The following is a 20,489-nucleotide window of genomic DNA, read 5'->3' on the forward strand; positions in this document are numbered from 1 at the left end:
ACCACCCATCCTATATTGCACATTCAGATTGCAGGCCTTCAGGCCTGGAACTCTGCCTGTGCATTTTACATGTGCAGTATTCTCAGGATACAATATAAATAATAATATATCATCAGTGAAGGGAATAGCCCACTGGAGCAATCCACAACTGAGTGAACCTTTCAGATATTGTGGAACAAGGCCAGCATTACTTCAAAAACATTTCTTATTTCACAAAGTCAGTCAAATACCTAAATTAAAATCCCACTCAATTGCTTTGGTTTTATCAGATAAAGTATCTGTGTGTTCATTTAATATGCCTCTCATGCATTTTATCTTTATGCTTCATTTAAATATGAGAAGCAAACACATTTTATATAGTTGTTATTCTCCAATTACTACAAAAGCTTCTTGGAATCTTTGATCATGAGAATGTTATTTCAAATCTGGTTCTGCTTTGCAATTACAAAGTGTCTTTACTGAAGTTAGTTTGGATGCAATTCTAACCCCAGTAGAGTAAATCACAGTCAGTCCTCAAAAAACCAGGTATGACTATGGAGCAGTAAAGAGATCAGAATGAACCCAAGTAACTGAGTTGATTTTTGTGGTGTTGGGGTTTTTTAGACAGAAATTCCAAACAAAGCTGTAATGATAATAAGCATCTGATGTGAAACATCAATGATTTAGCATTACATGGCATTTACAAAATGTTATTATTATTAAAATACAGTAGATCAGCTTTTTTTTTTTTTTTTTTTTTGTATTAGGGACACTAGGATAAAGCGTCAGCCACAGTGTTTTGGTTTTTTGGGGGTATTTTTACACAAGGCCACAGAGAAGTGATGCAGGTATATGATGGCTGCTAACCAAGTTCAACATGCTTGAGTGTGCACAGCTATTAGATGATCACAGTGTATTCAGAGCTGTCACACAAACTGTCTCTAGACTTAGGTAAGACTGAAGCTAGCACTCTACAGCATCAGTGTCAGATAAAGCTCAGGAAGTAACAGCAGCAGCAAAACCAAGTTGCACTGCTTTATGTCTTACAGATCATTTGTCCAGTATTTATTGAGTGGTGACGTAGCTGTAGCATAGAACTGAGGAGAATGATGGAACTTATAAAGGCCAAATCTTCCGGCAAATGTACAAAATACAGTGCAAGAAAATAATTTTACTGCAAAGTCAACAAGAGTGCATGCAGTAGCAATGGCTAGGTGACAAACTGACAACTGGTTTAAGTTTATGCATAGGGTATCTTCAGACTTCCAAAAGTCTTAGCTTAATACTTGTAAAGTCTTAACTATCATGAAATATAAAACATGATTAAAGTGTCCCTTCTACTATTAAAATGTGGCTCCTTCATTTACTGATTTATTACCTTCATGCACCAGAGGTCTGATTGAAATTCACTCACTTCACAAGGATCGAAGGTCAGGTTTATTTAGTGAAGTACCAGGCATTTCCATCTCCAAACACAGAGGCAGAGCACTTGCAAGCTTTTAGTACCATATGGGGTCAGATTAAACTATGAACAAAGAATTTTCAGACAATGAATCCATGAAGAGTTTTACTGCTTTTCCATTTAAAAATACACATACTGTGTCAGCCTCTTCCAAAAAAGTAGTGCTTTTGTTTCTGTCTTTTATGCCTGAGGGGAAAAAGAATACTAGAAAGAATTCACACCCTTAGAAATGTATCTTCTTTTTTCTCAGCAAATGCACAAGGACTAGGACTCATTTCTCATTTACTAAAAAAAACAAGCAAAACTCACAACACAGTTTAGTTTAAATTCAGCTAGACTGTGCTATTTGAAACTGTAGACTCCTTACTGTTAAATAATTTCGAGTGAATCTATCAGGATGCAGGACTAGCAGACTGATCAGTGATGAGATGCTCCATGAGCACAAAGTAGCACCCAAGAGGAGCAGCCTTGTGGTTGGTGACTTGCAGGCCCAGCAGTTGAGTGCACAGCAAATCAGCCGTGCCCTCTGACACGGCCCACAATGTTCTGTCATGATCCAAGGCAATGCCCATCTTCATCTAGCACTGCCCCTCCTGGCTGTTGTTGATAAGGGCTGTGAAAGGAAGATTCAGAGCAACCACAAAGCTTTGCAAAGCAGCGGATGCTTTGATCATTTTAAACACTATGTAGTGGGTGCTGGAGTTCAGTCTGTCTAGTTTAGTCCTGCGTCTTTCTTCACCATGCAAACATGCTTAACCTGTAGCAGGAAGGAAAAAAAAACCAGTTCCAGTTGTCCAATACATATATTTATTCTACAACCACAAAAAAGTTGTGTAACTTCCAAAGGTAATGGGAAAATAATTCAATCTAATTTAGACATATTTATTTACTAAGGATGCAACCCTTTCCTGGGATGGTGGCTTTTTTCAGCTTGAAAAATAGCACCCATTTGTTTTCTCTAATGCCCTAATCACTACATGAGGTTATGGTTTTCCTTTGCCTGTTCCCTGTCCAGTCTTAGAGAAGTCCTTCAGAGCTGACTGTCTACAGCTCACTGTGGGCAGCAGCACTGGAGAGCACTCTCATGATCTCACGGTGAAGAATGTCTAAAACTGTGCGATGCAGATTCAGTTTTCCTCAGGAATATTTAGCTTACCAAGTAAATGCTTTACCTACTACATAAACTTCCATAAAGAAACCAGGAAATAACACCAAAAGTTAACTGCGAGCTCCTGAAACATAACTTCTCAACATTCTCCTTTTTACTTACTCGGAGTTCAGGTGGCTTGGGACCTGAATGGAGTGTTATGTGGAACACAGTTATCACTCTACTCAGGACAGTAATTAAAACAAAAATTACCTGGATTAATTCTTACTTTAATAAACAAAGAGATAAAAAAGGAGCCACATGCTGGCCCTGCTACATTCACCAGACTCAGTGTATGGAACAATACAGTGCTGCAACCCTATTCAGTTTCTACATTTTAGGTCCAAAAGTTGTCACCCTTATTACATGCATGAGGAGCATAAACCTTGGTTTTGACAACTCTTAATACCTGCATTTACCCAGCATGCTTAAAGATGCAAGATTAGAAAATACAATTTAACTGTGGAATGATTCTATTATCTTTTGTTCAAAGTCATTTAAACTGAGGTGCAGTTCTGCCTGAGCAATTCATCATGGGAAGAACTTTCTTAGTCATATATCCTGTTTCTTGATTCTATGAATAAAGACAAGTTTCACTGAGAAACTTAGAAGCATGTTTAACTAAAACCCATGCTTTTTATTAACATTCTAGATCAGAGGTTAAATGAAATGTGCACTTTGAAAAAAGCTGATTTTGTAGACTAAAAAAAAGGTGAGATTTGCCAGACACTGCAGAATTGAGATATTGAAGAAAACAAAGCTGTTGGTCACTTCAGGTGAAAGTATTTGCAAAGCAGAAGCCAGTAGTACATCAGATGAAATCTGTTTCTGTCCTAAAGTACAGAATTCCCCACGAGTATGGGAATAAGAACGGCCAGCTTCTCATTTAACACATGAACGCCTTAAAAATACAGTCGTTATTAGGGGCAGAGTAGGATATACTGTATATTGCAATGTTAATGGAGTTCTTTTTGTGGCCTTTTCATTGACATTCAAGAGGTTTTTCCTATGAAAATCAAAACATAAACTTTAATTTTGGATGTGTACTAGCTATTTGCATAGGCAAGCCTGTTTCACTAGAAACTTAAACGACTTCATGTGCTAGCTTAGAACATTTTAAAATGGAAATAGCATAAATATACCATAAATGAATGTTACATAAATCCCCACTAATATATATAACAGGAATTGCTCATTGTTGCTATTCTTTTCTACCATCCTAATTCTCTTCTCTTCCCCTTACTTAAGTAAAAGTGTTCTTCCCTGCTGTATACAGGAAAATTAGAAGTTTCAACACACTTGGAAAGCAAAGTTCATTTGTAGTATTCATTACACAGTAAGTAGTCAAAGAAGTTTATTAACTTTATCAACATTAAGTTTTAAAAAATAATTGCTTTTACTTGTGGAAAATCCTGCCATTTTGGACCTGCAATTGAGTGCAAGCAAAGCATGTAGTCCAGTAGAGTGCCTAAATTAAGTTTTGTGCACTCAGATTGTAACATAATCTTGGCCTGAAAAAGAAAGAAAAAACCCTGAAAACAACCCCTCAAAACAACCCCTAAAAACAACAAAGAGATTTTTATTTGAAAGCTGCTTCCCTTGCCAAATGAACAAAAATTGTAAACATTGACACTTTATTTTGTGCTTCCTGGCACAGCACATTTGATTTGCTGACAAGGCTGCTGAACAGTTCTGTAACATGCAAGAGATAATTTGGTCACCTCTACTAAAACAAATACAGATTGTCTCATGAGATGATCAAGTCTCAAAGCAAATGAGGTCAACCAAAGATATCACAGATCTGCCAAAATCCCAGTAATGAAGCTGCTGTAGAGACTGGAGAATATTTTGGACATAGCTGCCACCTGGTGTTTGGTAAACATCATGTCTGAAAACCACCTGAAACGCTCTTAAATCTGTATTCTCATTAAGAAGCAAACACACACTGATGTATTTTATATGGATGAAATGCATAATCAGAAGAGGTTATTACCAGCATCTGTCTAGAAGAAAAATGAACAGGGTGCTTTAATGTTGCTTCCAGTACTGACTACAAAAATTCTCAAGTAAATCTTTCACTTAGCCATATCTACACATCTCCTTTCGGATAATGGTACTTTTGGTGAGAAACCTCCTGGGCAACAGCCTTATACAACTTCACAGTCTGACTGTAAACTACAGAGGGCAAAACCCAAAGGAAAGAACTAAGTTATATGAGATGGAGCTAGGTAAGAAAAGGACTAGTGATACATAATACTGGGTACTGAGTAAACAGGTCATTGTCTGTTGTAGTCATTTGTCCTAGCTAAAACATTTAAAACCCCCAAGTCTTTATAGTGGAAGTGGCCATGACACTAACTACTAGTTTTGCATACTTGATATTGATGCTCACTGGTAAAACTCAAAACAGTAAGCACATAAACTGAGATAAACCATGGTTTATCTTTACCTACCAAAAGGCAACTTCAAGTGGTTGCTAAAGCTTTAGAGTAGGCAATTGAACAAATTACTGTGCAATTCAGTGATATCAAACTGTATCTGTAACACAGTGAGGTTTTTTTCTCTGTCTCTGCAAAGGAACATTTAAATACAACTGTGTTTCCCAATCATAACTCAGGTTGAAGCCACAGTCTAAGGTCAGCCTCAGCAATATAAATAGCATTTAAGTTTGCATCCTGGCAAGCACAAACCAGAACTATTTTCTCTGCAATCGCATCTTTGTAGGGCTGCTAAAATAAAGCAGAGTGTAGCGTTTGGGTTTTTCTTTTTCTTCAAGGCAATGGAGGTCAAATGCAACTGTGTCCTTAGGTGCCCCACTCCATTTCACTTCTAATAACTTTGAAAATGATATGCACTAGAAGATCAACACTTACTGTAAATTCTCTGTGTACACATATGCTCTCAGGAGCCTAATACTCTTCTAGGATCTTTGCAGAGAGCACAAAGGAGAAGGAAAAAAATACAAAAAGTTGAAAGAAAAACTGAGGAAAAAAGACCACTAATGACAAACAGAAATTACATCAGTGGTCTAGCATGCTGAGGGCTACTAACAGTGGAGCCAGGATCGTTGTTCCTGTATCCTAGGACACTAGGATACAGGATGTTTATTGGATGTAAACAAAAAAAATACTTTGGGCTCCCACAAAAAAGTTGGATTCAAAAGGTAGATCTCCATTCTTTTTTGGTCTGTTCAAGTCTGTTTCGGCACATACTCATGTTAGTCAAAGCTCTTGCAGATCCTCTTTAATATTCCATTTGAGCTGGTCATCATTACTACTATTTTGACTGATAAATATGAAGATAATAATGTTGCATACACCACAAATTGTGCTTTCCATTCCCATTTTTGTTTCAGCATACACAATATACTGTGGCCCATGCAAGTCTTACTCTCAACGCACAGCTCTGAAAACAGCATTCTTCTTCAGCTGCTGCTTAAAAGGAAATTGGCTACTGAATAAAGAAACCAAAGCACTTAGCCAAAAATTGACAGATTTCGATATTCTGCAGTGCTAGGAAGGATCTGTGTAAACAGCACAGTACAAGCTGTTCCTCAGCCTCTGTGCATACATAATACCATAAACTAAGTATGCCAAATTGCTGTTCTTAATGAAAACCCTAAATCTACATACTGAGTGATTCGGTTTACCATGCCATATAAAAGTCAATCAATCATCAGTTTTTTTCAAATATGAAGAAAAGAGTGCTTTGTTCTCAAAGCATTGATAAAATCATGTAGATTTTTGGGGGAGCACTTGCTAGTGACTTAAGAATTATGTGCAAGTTTTTGGTAGTTAGGGAGCTACAGGGGTGGCTTCTGTGAGAAGCTGCCAGAAGCTTTCCCCATGTGCAACAGAGCCAATGCCAGATGGCTCCAGGATGGACCTGCCACTGGCCAAGGCTGAGCCCAACAGGTTGCTGATTTAAAAGGCGGGAAATAAAACCTGCTTGGGCCAGGGCAACAGAGAGGAGTGAGAATATGTGAGGAACAGCCCTGCAGACACCATGGTCAGCGAGGAAGGAGAAGATGCTCCAGGCAGTGGAGCAGAGATCCACCTGTAGCCTGTGAAGGACCCCACACCAGAGCAGAGGGATGCCCAAAGAGGACTGCAATCCCATGGGAAGCCTGCACTGGACAGGCTTCTGTGGCCCCATGGAAAGGAGCCCACACTGGTGCAGGTTTGCTGGCAGGGCTTATGACCCCCTGGGGGAACCACACTGGAGCATTTAGTGAAGAAATGTAGCCCATGAGAAGCTCTCACATTGAGAAGTTCATGGAAGACCATCTCTTGTGGGAGGGACACCAGGCTGGAGCAGGTGAAGTGACTGCAGTACAGTACAAATATTAAACAAAATCCTACAAAACAGTACTGGAATAATTTGCTGCTTCTGAACATAGTTTGTAGCATTGGTGCATTTATATGTGTTAAAGCAGCTTTGGGGCTAGAAACTCTTACCTGTTTTAAAAACAAGTTATTTAAAATCCTGTTTTCATAAAGTGTTTTCACTGTGCTGATAACAGAGAGACATGCCAAAAGTCACTGCAACCAGACTTAAACAACTTGCATACCATTGTATTTCAACCTGCCTGAAATCAGGGTATGCTACTTACAGTTGTTCTTGAAGCCCACTGCTGGACAGAGACAAGTACTAAAATAAAAAACTGCATATTTTATTTTTAGCTTTAAAGACGCATCTCTAAACAATCAGTAGAAAAAAAAACAGTAAAAAAAGTAAACACCAGCATTTTGTAAAGTCACATTGAACTAATACAAGACTTAATACAAAGTTTTCATACACGACTCAAATGCAGTTTTAAAAAAAAAAGTAGTCTGGTCTCCAAGACCACTTCCACTTGAAATAAATCGTTAAGTACCCACAGATTTTAACTATAAAACAAGGATACATTCTTTCTTTTTTCCATTTATGGAGTTGATTGCCACAAACTTCAATCATTTACCAGTGAAATTCTCATAGGCTCAGTTACAGAACTGAAGAGAACTCACACAATTCCATGACTGAAGTCTTTCCATTTTCAGTACATACAAGTCAGCACTGGTCACATATCTTTAGACTGATCATCTTCTTCAAGTTTTCTGATTTCATTCTTTAAACAGTTGATGGTTTCACGGCTTGCTTTTAGTCTTTCTTTAAGCTCAGCAATTTCAAAACTAGTCTTCTTTTTGGCAGCTTCGAGCTTCTCCCTTGTTTTCACTTCAAGATCTGCAACTGTGGTGGTGATAAAGAAAAATAAATGTTTCAAGTACCATGAAAAGTTGCAATTTTTAAAAAAATTGAAACAGTAATTTGGATAGCATGTGTCCTGAAAAAATAATCTATTACTTTTAGCCTTAGAGATTCAATGGTTGTAATCAAAATGGTATCCACACAAGAATCTGGATTAAAAAAAAAAAAAAAAAGAAGCTTGTTTTGCAGCCTCTTTCAGCCCTCAGCCCATCAGTTTTGTAGAGGGAGTTATACAATTCATAAAATAATTTTAGACAGTTTTTTTTAAAGATTGGTGAGGAAAATAAAGCCTGACATGGTAACAGCAAATACATGGGAAATTACTATGAAAAAGAACTATGAATATGTGGTGCCCAGTGACAGCACGAGGCCACAGGCACAAACTGAAATCTGGGAGGTTCCCTCTGAACATCAGGAAGCTTTTACTGTGAAAGTGACCAGGTGGTGGCACAGGCTGCCCAGAGAGGTTGTGGAATCTCCATCCTTGGACACATTTAAAAGCCATCTGGACACAGTCCTGGGGAATCAGCTCTAGGTGGCCCTGACAGGGCAGGGAGTGGACAAGATGCATCCACAGGTGCCTTCAAGCCTCCACCACTCTGTGGTTCTGCCTCGACGTACTGTAACCATTTTCTGTGTCTCACTGGAGTTTAATTCTACATATTCAAAAGTTTTAGTGATGCTGCCGTGCTTTATGAACATCTGACATCAAGTATCCTCTTTTTTATTATTTTTTTCATGCACAAGTTTTGGGATAAAGATGGTAAAGTCAACAAATCTATGAAGACCACAGAGACCCCTCATATCCCATACATTATGTAATTGTGGCAGAGGCAAATATTATAAAAAAAAACACACTAAAAGTTTCTACCTACTCTCTGGAGAAATATCCAAAAATTTTAAACTAAGAAAGTTTACATTTGGATGTTTTTATGAATCATATTATTAAACATTTTCTAAACAAAAACTGTAACATGCAACAATAACAAAAATCCACCTCAAGACTGGCTGAACTGAGGCAGGAAATACAAGCAGCTCACACATCCACATAGCCAAGCAGACGTAAGGCAAATAGCAACCCCAACTTTGAAGAGCTTCAAACTCATAATCACTCTCCACTCTTAGCTCTAGGTGTTTGCTGTCCAAAAAATACCTGACATTTGTTGTCAGGTGAACATAAGGTCAGGTGAGGTGGACTACAATGGAATAAAGTTTGTAATTATTAGGGCAGGAATTTGGCTCAATAAATACTAAATCTTCTACTCTCAGAAAGCAAGTAAGAGATGAAGTACAGAAGATCAGAACAGAAATAATCACTAAACACACTACAACTTATGATCCAATGGATCTTAATTTAATTTCCTTAATTCCCTTAATATTTTTGCTTATATTTGGAGACAAATTGGATAAAAAGGACACAAAAAACTTTACACTGTATTGAAGTATTAATATCTTTGCAAAAGTTCAAGTTAAATTTAATACAAAAATATCACTTTTTAGCAGCATCCAAATCCATTGTACTGCTACAGTCCAGAAAAAAAAACCACTAAAAGCACATCCAGCTATTGTTATTTCTAAAATTAAATATTTTGACTTTCTACTTACACTCTGTTTCATGTTTATAAGCACCTAGTGTTAGTTGACGAGATGTTGTTAACAGCTGCTGCATCATTGCAGTAGGATCTTGAAATATCTAATGAAGGAGAAAAATACATGGTATCACTAATACTCTTTAAAAATAAAGTGAGGATTACATTAAGAATGTTCATACCATTTCATCATAGAATTCAGAAACTACAGTTTTCTTCCCCAGGATGGCGTTGGTATCCGACTGAAAAAGCTTCAGCAAGTGATATAAGGTTACCTATGCAAAGACAGAATTTTATTAGCTTGACAATTGTAGGGAAATAGAAATCTTGTTCTAGATATCAGAAAGTAGTACTTGTTCTACAAAGCAACTGTATAGGATTTAAAAATGTTTTAGGAATGCAAATATAAATGTCATATAGCTTCAGTAGAATTACTTAAATTTAATATTAACTGTTAAAACATGCCAACTATCCAAAGGCCTCTTGAGACTTTAAAAATGCCTGGGAAAGTGGTTCAGTACTGGTATGTAAAAATGACTAATACCACCTTCTCTCAAACATTTCCAAATAGGTGATTTAATTAAAATTTACTTTCCCAATGAATCACTTAGAAAGTGCTTTCTGTGATGTTATCCTCCCTTCCTGAGAAAGAGAGGACCAGGGAGGCTGTGAATCGCTTTTCACTGGAATCTCTCTTTATGGAGTTACTCTTCCATCCCTGCACTGCACATGGCAGGGTGGGGAGAGGACTGGAAGCCCTCTATCCAGCCCTGAGGAGCCACTGACCACCTGGCCCAGGGCCTGGGAAGAGCACACACTGCCCACGTTTCTCCCCTTCTACGAACAGGCCCAGGAGTGATGGTGGGACAGAGCACCACCTTACTCCTCTTGGTACTTCCTGGAAAGGAAAAATGTGACAGGCTCCAAAACAGCCTTCCAAGAACTGCAGCAAAGAAAAAACACCCAACCAGTTTAGGACAGCTTGGTCAAGCTGTGAATGGAATTAATACAAATCAGGATGCTACTGAGACCAAAAGCATAGGAAACCCTTTCTACAGATTGCCACGTATTCAAGAAAAACATAAAATTCAGTTTCCCTCTCATTTAGCAAAAAATGGATAAATAAAAGGATTGTTCATGTGGCAGAAGGAACACAATGCTTCCAGAAACATCCTTTTTCTCTATAATAGAGTAATCAAGTTTCCTACCTAAACCTGGATAAACAAGCCTACAAGATAAGTCTGAAACACAGGAATGGAAGAAAGAAATTAATTCCAGTGCTTTATGCAACTACAGAGTTGTCTTAACCTGGTTTTCTTAGGCAGAGACTTTATGCTAGCATAGTACCTCTGCTGCTTTTTAACTGATTTTGATCTGACAGAAAAAAAAAAAAGAAAATACTCAAATATCCTAGAACTTGGAAGCTACATGGAAAAGAAATCCTCAGCGTGCACTCAACCTAGGTAAGGTGTAATACGTGGTCATGTATTAGAAAATGTCAGAGAAGCGAAGCACAGGAAAAGCAGTCATGAATACCAGGAGCAAAGCACAGAAACAGGAAAACGTGACCAATCCTTAAATTAATTTTCTACAAAAGCAGACTTTTATTACTTCCATGACCAATGAAACTTATTTTGACCACCAATTTCTTAGAGCACAGCTGTAGGCCACCATAATTAATTATTTCAGTTTTGTTAAAAGTTCAGTGTACTTACAGGTCTTTCATTTGGATCAATGAAAAATATCTTAATGATTATTTCAAATTCACCCCAGCCTGTTTCGGTGATTTCATATGGTGGTTTGGTAACAACTGCAATAGGAAACACAGAAGTGTTAAACCCATGATAAAGCCGGAACAAAAGCCCAGTTCTAGGAACAAATGCCAAAATGCAAAACCCACCTCTTAAAGGATTACCGTAGCTTTCATGCAACTTGAATTGAATTTTTTTCACATATGCAGACATGTCCTACAACAGAAACATTGCTATTTCTGATTATTCAGCACACCAAGCTACTGTTCATTCATCTATCCTACATGCCTATAATTCCTTCTGACTTAAAAGAGTATTACTTCTGACTTTAAACACAGAAGGAAAGTAAAACAGTAAATCCAAAAACTAGTTCTGGCACAGAGGTCTGTTAGTATTTTGTCCCCACGAATGCTCCCCAGTCTTCCCCTAACCTGGAAAGACCACTCCAAAAATACAGAAGTGAAAGCATGCCTTTCCCATGGTTTTCTTTTTAGGAAACCCACCAGCCTATGTGTTTCCTCTGCTTACAGCCAAAGACCCTCCTGCCCCTTCCTCGAATCCCGGCTTTTCAAACCCCCACGTCCCGGCTAGAAAAGACCTCTAACATCACGGAGTCCAACCCTTAACCCAAGGCCACCACTAAGCCATGTCCCCAGGTGCCACATCCACAGGCGTTCTGCACGCTTCCAGGGATGGCGCTTCCCCAGTTTCCCGGGCCGCCTGTTCCAAAGCCCGACCAGCCCTTCGGTGAAGCGGCTCTGCTGTACCTCGTTCCGGTACGGCTTCACGTACACCGTCCACTGGTGAGTGTGACCATCCTCCTCTCGCTTCTTCCCAAAGTACCGCGCGACGTTCCCGTACACGATCGGCTTCACGATGGTAACGCCCTTAAAGAAAAGGAACACAAGCGGACGCGGCGCGTTCAGAGAGGCGCTGCCGCGCCGCGCCGCCCCCCGCGGCCCGCGCCTCGCCGGCGGCCGCCCAGGCCGCACCTTCACCCTGCCGCCGGAGTCAGGCCCGAACTCTGCCATTCTCTTGAACATATTGCCCGGGGGCGCCGCCCGCCGCCGCCACCGCCCGCGCCCGCCCCGCCCGGCCCCGCCGCCGCTCCCGCCGCCGCCGCCGCCCCGCGCCCGCCATCCCCCGCGGCTTCCGGGGCGGGGCCGCGCCGCCGCCGCCCGCCGGAGCGGAACGGGCCCGGGGGAGGGGTCCCGGCCTGGGCCGCGGGAAAGGCAGGCCGCGGAAGGGACCGTGAAGGGCGCCCAGTTCCGATCCCGCGCCCAGGACAGGGACACCTTCTACTAGACCACGGTGCTCAAAGCCTCATCTGGCCTGGCCTTGAACACTTCTAGGGATGGGGCATCCACAGCTTTTTTGGGCAGCCTCCACTCTCACAGTGAAGAATTTCTTCCCAATATCAGTTTTAAATCTATCCTCTTTCAGTTTTAAAGCCATTCCCCCTAGGCCTGTCACTACATGTCCCTCTCCAGCTCTCTTACAGGCCCCCTTAGGTAGTGGAAGTCTGCTCTGAGGTCTCCCCGGAGCCTTCTCCAGGCTGACCCCAACTCTCTGAGGAGGAGAGGAATCTGAGCGGGTTGTTGATTTGTGGAGTTGCTCCCTGCCCCAGCTGCACCCTCTGGTCAGCCCAGCTCTGTCCCTCCCTGTGATGGACTGGAGAACTCGGTGGACTCCTCTGGGGAACTGCAGCCAGACCCTGCCTGCAAAACATTTTCCAGAGCATCGCCCTCCGGTGGCGCTCCTATGCCTGTGCTGGGACTCCTGGCTGACAAGAAGGCAGTGAAGATCATGCCTAACCCACTCCCAGAAAGCAAAAATTGCCTGCCCTGCTCTTGCATGAACTAGATCTCATGTGAACAGCACTGCTCAGCTACGTAATGGTACAGCTCTTCTTAGTAAAACAAAGCAAGTTGGCAAGACTGGTAGCTGGGCCACTCTTTTACAAGTGGTCAAGCTCTGTCTTCAAAGAAAATTTTTCTGAGGTTAACTTCTAATTAATAATTGGCTTCTATGGAAAACTCTTTATTCCAGTAACAAGATGAGCAAGAAGGGGAATGGTGCGGTTCCTGCTCTAAAGAAACCTTTTCCTCCCACATGCTCATTACTCCTCTACAGATCTCTCTTTGGGAAGGGTGTGCTTGAACATTTCTGCTTTGGTTTTTAAAGACAGAGGTGCAACCAACTTTTGTTAATTTGTTAGAAAGAGAACAGTATTAAGAGCATCAAAAACTCCATCAGAAGCTATCCTACAAACCCTGTTAAGACTCCATCTGGAAAAGTGTGCACCTTTCTGTTAAAAGAATATGTAATAAAATGGTTTGGGTTCGGAGGAACCTTAAAGACCATCTAGTTCTCGCCCTCCCCCCCTGCCATGGGCAGGGACACCTTCCACGAGCTCAGGCTGCTCAGAGTCCCATAGAACCTGGCCTTAAACACTTCCAGGGGTGGGGCATCCAGAACTTCTCTGGGCAGCCTGTTCCAGTACCTTGCCACCCTCATAGTGACAAATTTCTTAATATCTAATAATAGTGCATTATCTCCTGTTATAGAAAAAATAACTGAAAGGCAAATATGCAAGAACAGGGCAAATTGGTGCAAACACCGTGTCCTAAAGAAGGCCAGAGCCTCCTTAAACAAATTTGTCAAAATAAAGGCAGAGAAAGTATTAACTAGCTGTTGCAAATGCCTTAAGGGGTTAAGTATGATGGGAAGGGAAATAACTAGAGAGTGAGCAGTATCAGCACAAAAATCAGATTAATACAATGTAGCCAAGAAGACACTCAGGCAGCAATTTCCTTTTGCAACCCATGGAGCATGGGAGGAGCATGATAGAAGTCCTGTAAGAAGTGCAGGAGCAAACACCCCAGACAGACCCTATGAGGTTTTAAGATAAATCATGGAAGAAGTTAAAGAATGCAGTTGCCTGCCCCAGGACAAGATTGAGCTTCATATCTCAGGCAGCATTTCCCAGTCTTTCTTGCTATTTTCTTTCCTTTTGTGGCCTTGCAATGAAGTATGGAAGGCTAAAACACACCCACACCATTCCCAACCTGTTTTGCCTGTAAGTACGGCCAATCAGAGAGAAGACAGATACAGGCTCATTGAAAAAGAAATAAATTCCTTTTTTAAACCTCATACAAAGATTTGTTCACCAAAAGAATAGTTAATGGATTTATTATCTGAATATTCACAGGCTTGAATGTTGTTACCAAGATGGAAGCACATTTAGGAAAAGAAGTGGCAGAACTGGAAAAACTGGCACTGGACATGTGCTTTGTGCCAACTGAAATAAAGAAAATAATTTCAAATGGAGAAGTCTTCAAGGCAGTCACTGAATTTCAGAGTCAGAGGCAGATGGTGGCTATGGAGGGTGGCTTTGTTGGAACATGTGGAATGAGAAGAATCTGCATAACAAGATGACATGGGAGAGACTGGAAATGGATGGGATGGTTTGAACGGGACCATGTTAGGCAGGTTCCTGTCTGTAGTGAAGGGCTGGGAGCACCCTGAAGAACACAAGTGCTGAAATCTGCTTCTACCGACCTATTTTGGGAGCTGGTGCACATGATCTGCCACCATGCTGTAACTGTTGAGCCCAGCCTCTGCCCAAGTGTGCAGTTTAGGTGAAGCTTTATCACATGCCACTGCTGTGAAAGGCAAGAGCCACATACAGGGAGCCTGCTCCTCAGGGCTGAGCCCTTCACTGCCAGCTGTCCTCAGATGACACACAGATAGTGGCATACACAACAAATAAAGAACCATTTCCAACTCCAGATTCTCAGCAAAATTACCACGTTCCTCAGCATCTTTACCCAAGTAAGGTCATTTCAAAATTTAATTCCAAAATCGTGAGGTTTAATTTTCCTTTTTTTTTTCTTAAGTTCAAAAGAGATGGTAACATTTTTATTCTTTGTAAGGGGATTACATACAACCTCACAGTAGCTGACCTTGTAGAACTGTCACATAAGACTTTCCTCAAACTTCTTCCAGTCCTGGAAAGGACAAACTGAGTGGGGGAAAAGGCCACCTGCTCCAAGGATCAAGTGCAGCTGGAGGTAGCACAAACCTGGCTCCAGCAAAGAATGGTATACCACCATCTCTCTCACTAACCCTGACTGTTTTAACAGACTACTAATTTAATTTGATGGTAATGTGGTTTTGGCAAGTTCCTCCTTTTTCCCTTAAATAAAGAGCTGCATTTTTTTACTTCTTCAGTAATGTACCCAAGCCCCTCACAGTTAAAAATCTGAGCTACCTATTGCTGTAATTATACCTAAAAAAATAGGAATTATAGTGTAGAGGTTTAAGTTTTATTTCTAAATTCTTTTTGAGTAAAAGCTATAAAACTAGTTTTAAAATATGATAAATTACTAAACTAAATGGAACAGGCAAGGCATAACTTGGAATTAGGAGGGCACAGTATGGATCAACTTGGAATTAGGAGGGCACAGTAGGGATCCTGTATGACAAAGTAAGTTATTTTTCTGAAGTATCATACTGTTACCACTGTGAAATTAACACCAGGAAAATTTTCCTGGACTCCTGCTGAGATAGAAGCCAGCCAGCAGATAGCTTTAATCTTATGGAGAATTTATACTTACATAGAGAAGCTCAAAATACAGCTTTTTAGAGCTGCTAATAAAACACTGGCTTTCTCAGACTCTTTTTATTCAAAGTACTTTATGTACTAAAAAAAGAACCCACCAAACAATTTAGACATTATTTCCAACAGTTTCTTCTGTAGGGTTCTGTTGGCCATTCTATACCATTCACCATTTTCATTACCCTTACACTATAGGTCTTTGAGAAAGTAGGGGCTATGAACCTACATTTTGCAAAGATTGCAGGCTAAATCACTTTCAGGAAAGAGAGAACTGCAGTTTTAAGTACATATAGGCTCCAATTAACTTTCTGAGGTGGTAGCCCAAGTCCCTTAAAACTTGAGCCATGAATAAGGATTCTGTTTGGCATGAATGGTCTCTGTTTCCGTCTCCTCCCACCAGTGTGGAGCTATAACACATCCAAGCAGAGCCATATATTTGCTAAGTGAAGCACAGGCTGCAGATTGTAAAAGGTGGCAAGAGTAGCCGCCTGTCAAAAGTAGTAAATGGCTGAAAGGGAAATGGGACACCAGCGAGCCTCAGAAACCAGTTTTAAGTATAAGAGTAACCATTCCTAAATGCAGTAACTCCATAGAGCTCACTGCTCCTTCAGAGGCAAATGCTGCCTGTTCCACAGAGGAACCCCACCCATCTTCAGAGGAGTTTTAGAGATGCATTCCACTACAGGTAACATTTTATCTGCCTGTGTGGACAGTATCTTTTTCCAGTGTTTCTAGCATTAAAGAAAGGTTTCTAAGCCTTTAAGTATTTCAGTACCAGTGTATCATACAGGGAAACACAGAGGAATTTAAGAGCAGTGCATTCAAAAGGCATTCAGGCAATAAACAGGGACTTCTTCATGAGGTGTCAAGCCAAGGAAAAGAAAGTACAGCTTGTTTATTTTGTGGAAAAGGGGGGAAAGAAGTGACTGCTATCTTCTTAAATTTAGGACAGTTGAGGATTATTACACCTAATTTTTCTGACAATGCAGACATAATTAATGAGATTACTAATTAAGTGGAGAGGTTTTTTGATGCCACTAGATGGCAGAAAGAGCCCTTTTACACTCCTTGATCACATCTACACCATTTTGAGCGTACTCTTCCTTGTGTGACAGGACACTAGAGGCCTATCTTCACCACTACAATGCAGGATAAAAGAAAAAATCTACTCAATGACTGCCAGTGCTAAGTAGATTCAATCAGTTTTGAAAAAACGTTTCACCAATATATAATTTTTAAAACCATCTGTTTACACTGGGTCCTTTCTGTAAAGCTGGGAAGCCTTGTTTGAGAAGAAATTAATTTTACTTCCCATTTACACCAAGGGCACAAGATTTACAAGACTTCCAGCAGTCTGATGGGAAGCAAAATGCTAAAAATTTTCTGCAAATTGTTCAGAAGAGATGCATAAACAGGTTCAGATAATTGAAAGGAATAGCAATCTTCTATCTGCAGCAAAGAGCCCGGTTTCTACAGGGCTGCAGTTGTTTTTCACACTGTCTCTCCAGGACCAGAAAAAGAGTGGAGAAAAAAGCTGAAGAATTTTTGATCACTTCCTTGAACCCCATATACTTTACAGAACATGAATGAGCATCAACTCATAAATAAATTCCTCGCTGTGTCTGGAGTAATCCCTGTTGTTATTCAGAAAGTAGTGTCATGCTTTAAGTACTTTAGGATATGCTAAATCCATTGTCAGAGGTGTTGAGCGTGCAGACTACATTCCTTTAACAAATATGCTATGCTAACCAGGAGGTTATCTTCAGAAAAATGCTAACTTGGCAAAACTCCTTTCTCAGCTGACTACTTTATATCTGGGAGTGTGATACTGCAGGCCTTCCAGGGGACTCCGCTAAATCCCAAGACAAAACAGGTACTGGCCATAAGTGATTAAACCAGTTTTTCCTTGCCTGGTGTGTCATGATTTGTTACACTCCAGAATTTCAGGGTACAGACACTCAGGTGCCTGCACCTGAACTTCATGGAATATTTGTAAAAAAGGCATCTTCGTGATCATAAACCACACACATATCTCTGTCTTCCTTTACTCAGTCTGCACTGGACAAACTTAAGAGACTTTGTTCTGCTCATTTGGGTGTTTGATTTGCTTTCTGCTGCTCCTCTCTTTTGCAGCTTACCATTTTCCCTGGACAAGCTGCAGTATTATGGAACTGTCTGAATGATGAACCAGGGGAAAATGAAAAGGCAGAGAACAGCACTAATACTCCAAACCTGAGCATCTCTTTCCAGCCCAAACAAGGGTTAAAGAAGACACTTTGACCTCCTTACTCAGTGTCTGCTTCCCTGAAGGTGCTAAAGATGTCTCACTTCCATAGAGACCAAATTTCCAAAACTAAAGTCTCTCTCTGATAAGTAACTCCTGTATTGATAGAAAATAAAGGAAAATGCCAGCTTTGTGAGAGAAGAAACTTCAGTAGTGTTTTCAGTGATGTTGGTGCAGAAAAGGTACAGCAGCAAAGGGAAGACTTCCTCTTCCTGTAAAAACATCTGGAGAACTCATCTGTCACATTGCCTGGCATGCAAAACCCACAGCAGGTGTGCATAAGAGCTCCACATCTTCCTCAAAGAAAAAGTTCCTACAGTCCAGTAATCTACCTTCAATTGCACTTAGCATAAGAACAGAAGGCTCACAGAACTGACTAGTTTAGGCTCCTCTGCCAAACCTCAGAAATGCCTTCCACCTGCCTTTCCTCCCAAAAAACTGACAGTCAATAATAAGGGCCACTCAGTGAAGTTACTCAGCCACGTACAGCCATGTTCAGGTTTATCCTGGTGTGGGTGATTTTGAGTTTTTGGCATTTTTACCTTGTTTCCAACCCTCAGAGGACAAGACAGACGGGAAGAATTAGCTCTCTTTGCTGAGGTGGCAGAGAGAAAGCTCCTGCACCAGCTTCCACATTGCTAAGCAGTGGAGACTCTCCAGTCTTAGAGAAACAAGCAAGGACAACAATCTGAAGCCTGGATTCCACCACGATCTCTCCCTCCAGCTCACCTAAGGCTTTGGGCCTTTCAATCTGCAGCAGTTATGAAGAAGACTCAGAAAAAAGTTGGAGGCAAGGTTCTTAACAAGCAGAATTGAGAAAGAAACTTTTCCTAATAAACATTATCAAATTATTTCCTTGTCTGCAACTCGAAGGATATTTTACTTAGGGCACTCTCAAGGAAAAGAAAACAAACCTCATACTTAGTTATATTACCTTCCCCATTCTCCAGTACCATTTCAAAGCATACCTCGATGGTCTTGCACCCTGGTTAGTTGGCCTATGCTTGAACACCTCCACAACGAATTCATCCACGTACTACGGAATCCTCACTATGTTTACCTTAGAGTATACATCCCATGTTTTTGGGGACAGGATGTTTTACACTTGTCTCACATTTCAGCAATTGGAACTGTTGAACCCTAACCTGGAGGAAAATTGCAGGAAGATACTTTCAAAATCAAGAGTTCACAATGATTTTCCCCTCTGCTCTTAACCCAGAAGGAAGTCTGAACCCCACCAGCCATAGCCCAACACCATTTCCATCTCTGACCCTTCATGTGGTCAACGAAACCATGCTACAACACACAGTCATGTTGTTAAAAACTCAGGTTGTAACAGTGAAATTTTGACACAGTACAGTAAACCCAGTGGCCAAGTTGGCTTTGCTATCCTGTTGCTTGCTATTTTGACAATTAATGTCTGAGCCCTTTAGAGTAAGTGAATGTTATTTCCATTATTGCAGGTTTAGAGCACAACCCAAAGAAATTCAGGTTAATTTTCTAATGAACATTTTGTTTCCTCTACAGAGACCTGTACAATTACCCATTGGGTTTAAATACAATCATGAATGTTGTGTTCTTCCAAGCCAATCAGATTAAATTTTAGACTTTTTTTTGAAACTGTAATTTTTTTCCCCAACAAAAACCAGCATTCTCACATAATCTTACACTGTCACATGGTAGAGGCTCATCACAGGCCAAATTTGGAGCCAACAGCACAGAAAATGATACCAGTAATCTACGATGGTACAATGGATATAGCTTGTTTTGTGCCAGTGAATGAACTTTGACAAGTATTATGAATTATGGAAGTTCACCACTAGAATGGCACAGTATAGCAATGCCAGTGGCTTTGTGTATGTAACACAGAGATGTGTTTTATGTAACACAATGTTCTGCTTTAGCAGCAAAAACATGTGCCCGTGTAACTCCAGTATCAAAAGTAGTTTTAAATCAGGGGATAGATACTGTCACTGGTACCAAACCAATGTTCTGCATGAAATGAGCTGACAACAGCTCAATCTGCCATACACCTGTCTTACAGCTGCTGTGTTTAACACTCACATGCTCTGCAATGATTAACGTTTGCCAGATCTAGTCAAAGCAAGAAACCAGATTAAAAAGTTTTATCATCAGTGATTTAATGCCTCTCATAGAGCCCACAGCTCCAAACATTACTACACTGATGTTTGAGTCTGAAAACGTAATTTTAAAAGACTGAAATTGCTTTATGCATATGCTTATTTTTTCCTTTTAGTTAACACATTTCATGTGGGACACTGTATTTTACAGAAAAATATGGTTATCTTAAAAAAAAAAAGTCTGCACTTCTCACTGGCTGTTAAACTTTGCAAAAAGTCTTTAAAGACCAGATAAGGACAAGAGCTAGTATAAACTATTTCTAGATTC

General features: G+C 40.5%; 1 protein-coding gene across 3 annotated transcripts; it reads right to left on the bottom strand.

Moving 5' to 3' along the window:
- Nucleotides 1-1,393: 1,393 nt before the first annotated feature.
- Nucleotides 1,394-12,265, bottom strand: YEATS4 (YEATS domain containing 4). Of its 3 annotated transcripts, none has more exons than XR_007203231.1 (8): nucleotides 12,168-12,265; nucleotides 11,943-12,062; nucleotides 11,325-11,391; nucleotides 11,140-11,234; nucleotides 9,607-9,699; nucleotides 9,441-9,528; nucleotides 7,201-7,817; nucleotides 1,394-2,198 (listed from the first exon to the last, which is right to left on the bottom strand). XR_007203231.1 is itself a non-coding variant. In XM_048302024.1 (7 exons), exons 1-7 carry the CDS (start codon nucleotides 12,216-12,218, stop codon nucleotides 7,648-7,650), a joined length of 684 nt encoding a protein of 227 aa, XP_048157981.1. In that variant the 5' UTR covers nucleotides 12,219-12,265; the 3' UTR covers nucleotides 1,394-7,647. The 3 variants fall into 3 exon arrangements, 1 of the variants encoding a protein (XP_048157981.1); XR_007203230.1 differs by having other exon boundaries at nucleotides 1,394-4,099; XM_048302024.1 differs by having other exon boundaries at nucleotides 1,394-7,817.
- Nucleotides 12,266-20,489: the final 8,224 nt, after the last annotated feature.

Source organism: Corvus hawaiiensis, chromosome 4 (genome assembly GCF_020740725.1).
Source record: "Corvus hawaiiensis isolate bCorHaw1 chromosome 4, bCorHaw1.pri.cur, whole genome shotgun sequence".
Classification (NCBI taxonomy): domain Eukaryota; kingdom Metazoa; phylum Chordata; class Aves; order Passeriformes; family Corvidae; genus Corvus; species Corvus hawaiiensis.

Excerpts from the sequence above, each read along its gene's own strand:
- YEATS4 (XM_048302024.1), bottom strand. The coding sequence starts at position 12,218 with ATGTTCAAGAGAATGGCAGAGTTCGGGCCTGACTCCGGCGGCAGGGTG. Across the intron at positions 9,700-11,139 it reads TTGATCCAAATGAAAGACCT|GTAACCTTATATCACTTGCT; the intron begins GTAAGTACACTG and ends GTCTTTGCATAG. Across the intron at positions 9,529-9,606 it reads CTGAATTCTATGATGAAATG|ATATTTCAAGATCCTACTGC; the intron begins GTATGAACATTC and ends CTCCTTCATTAG.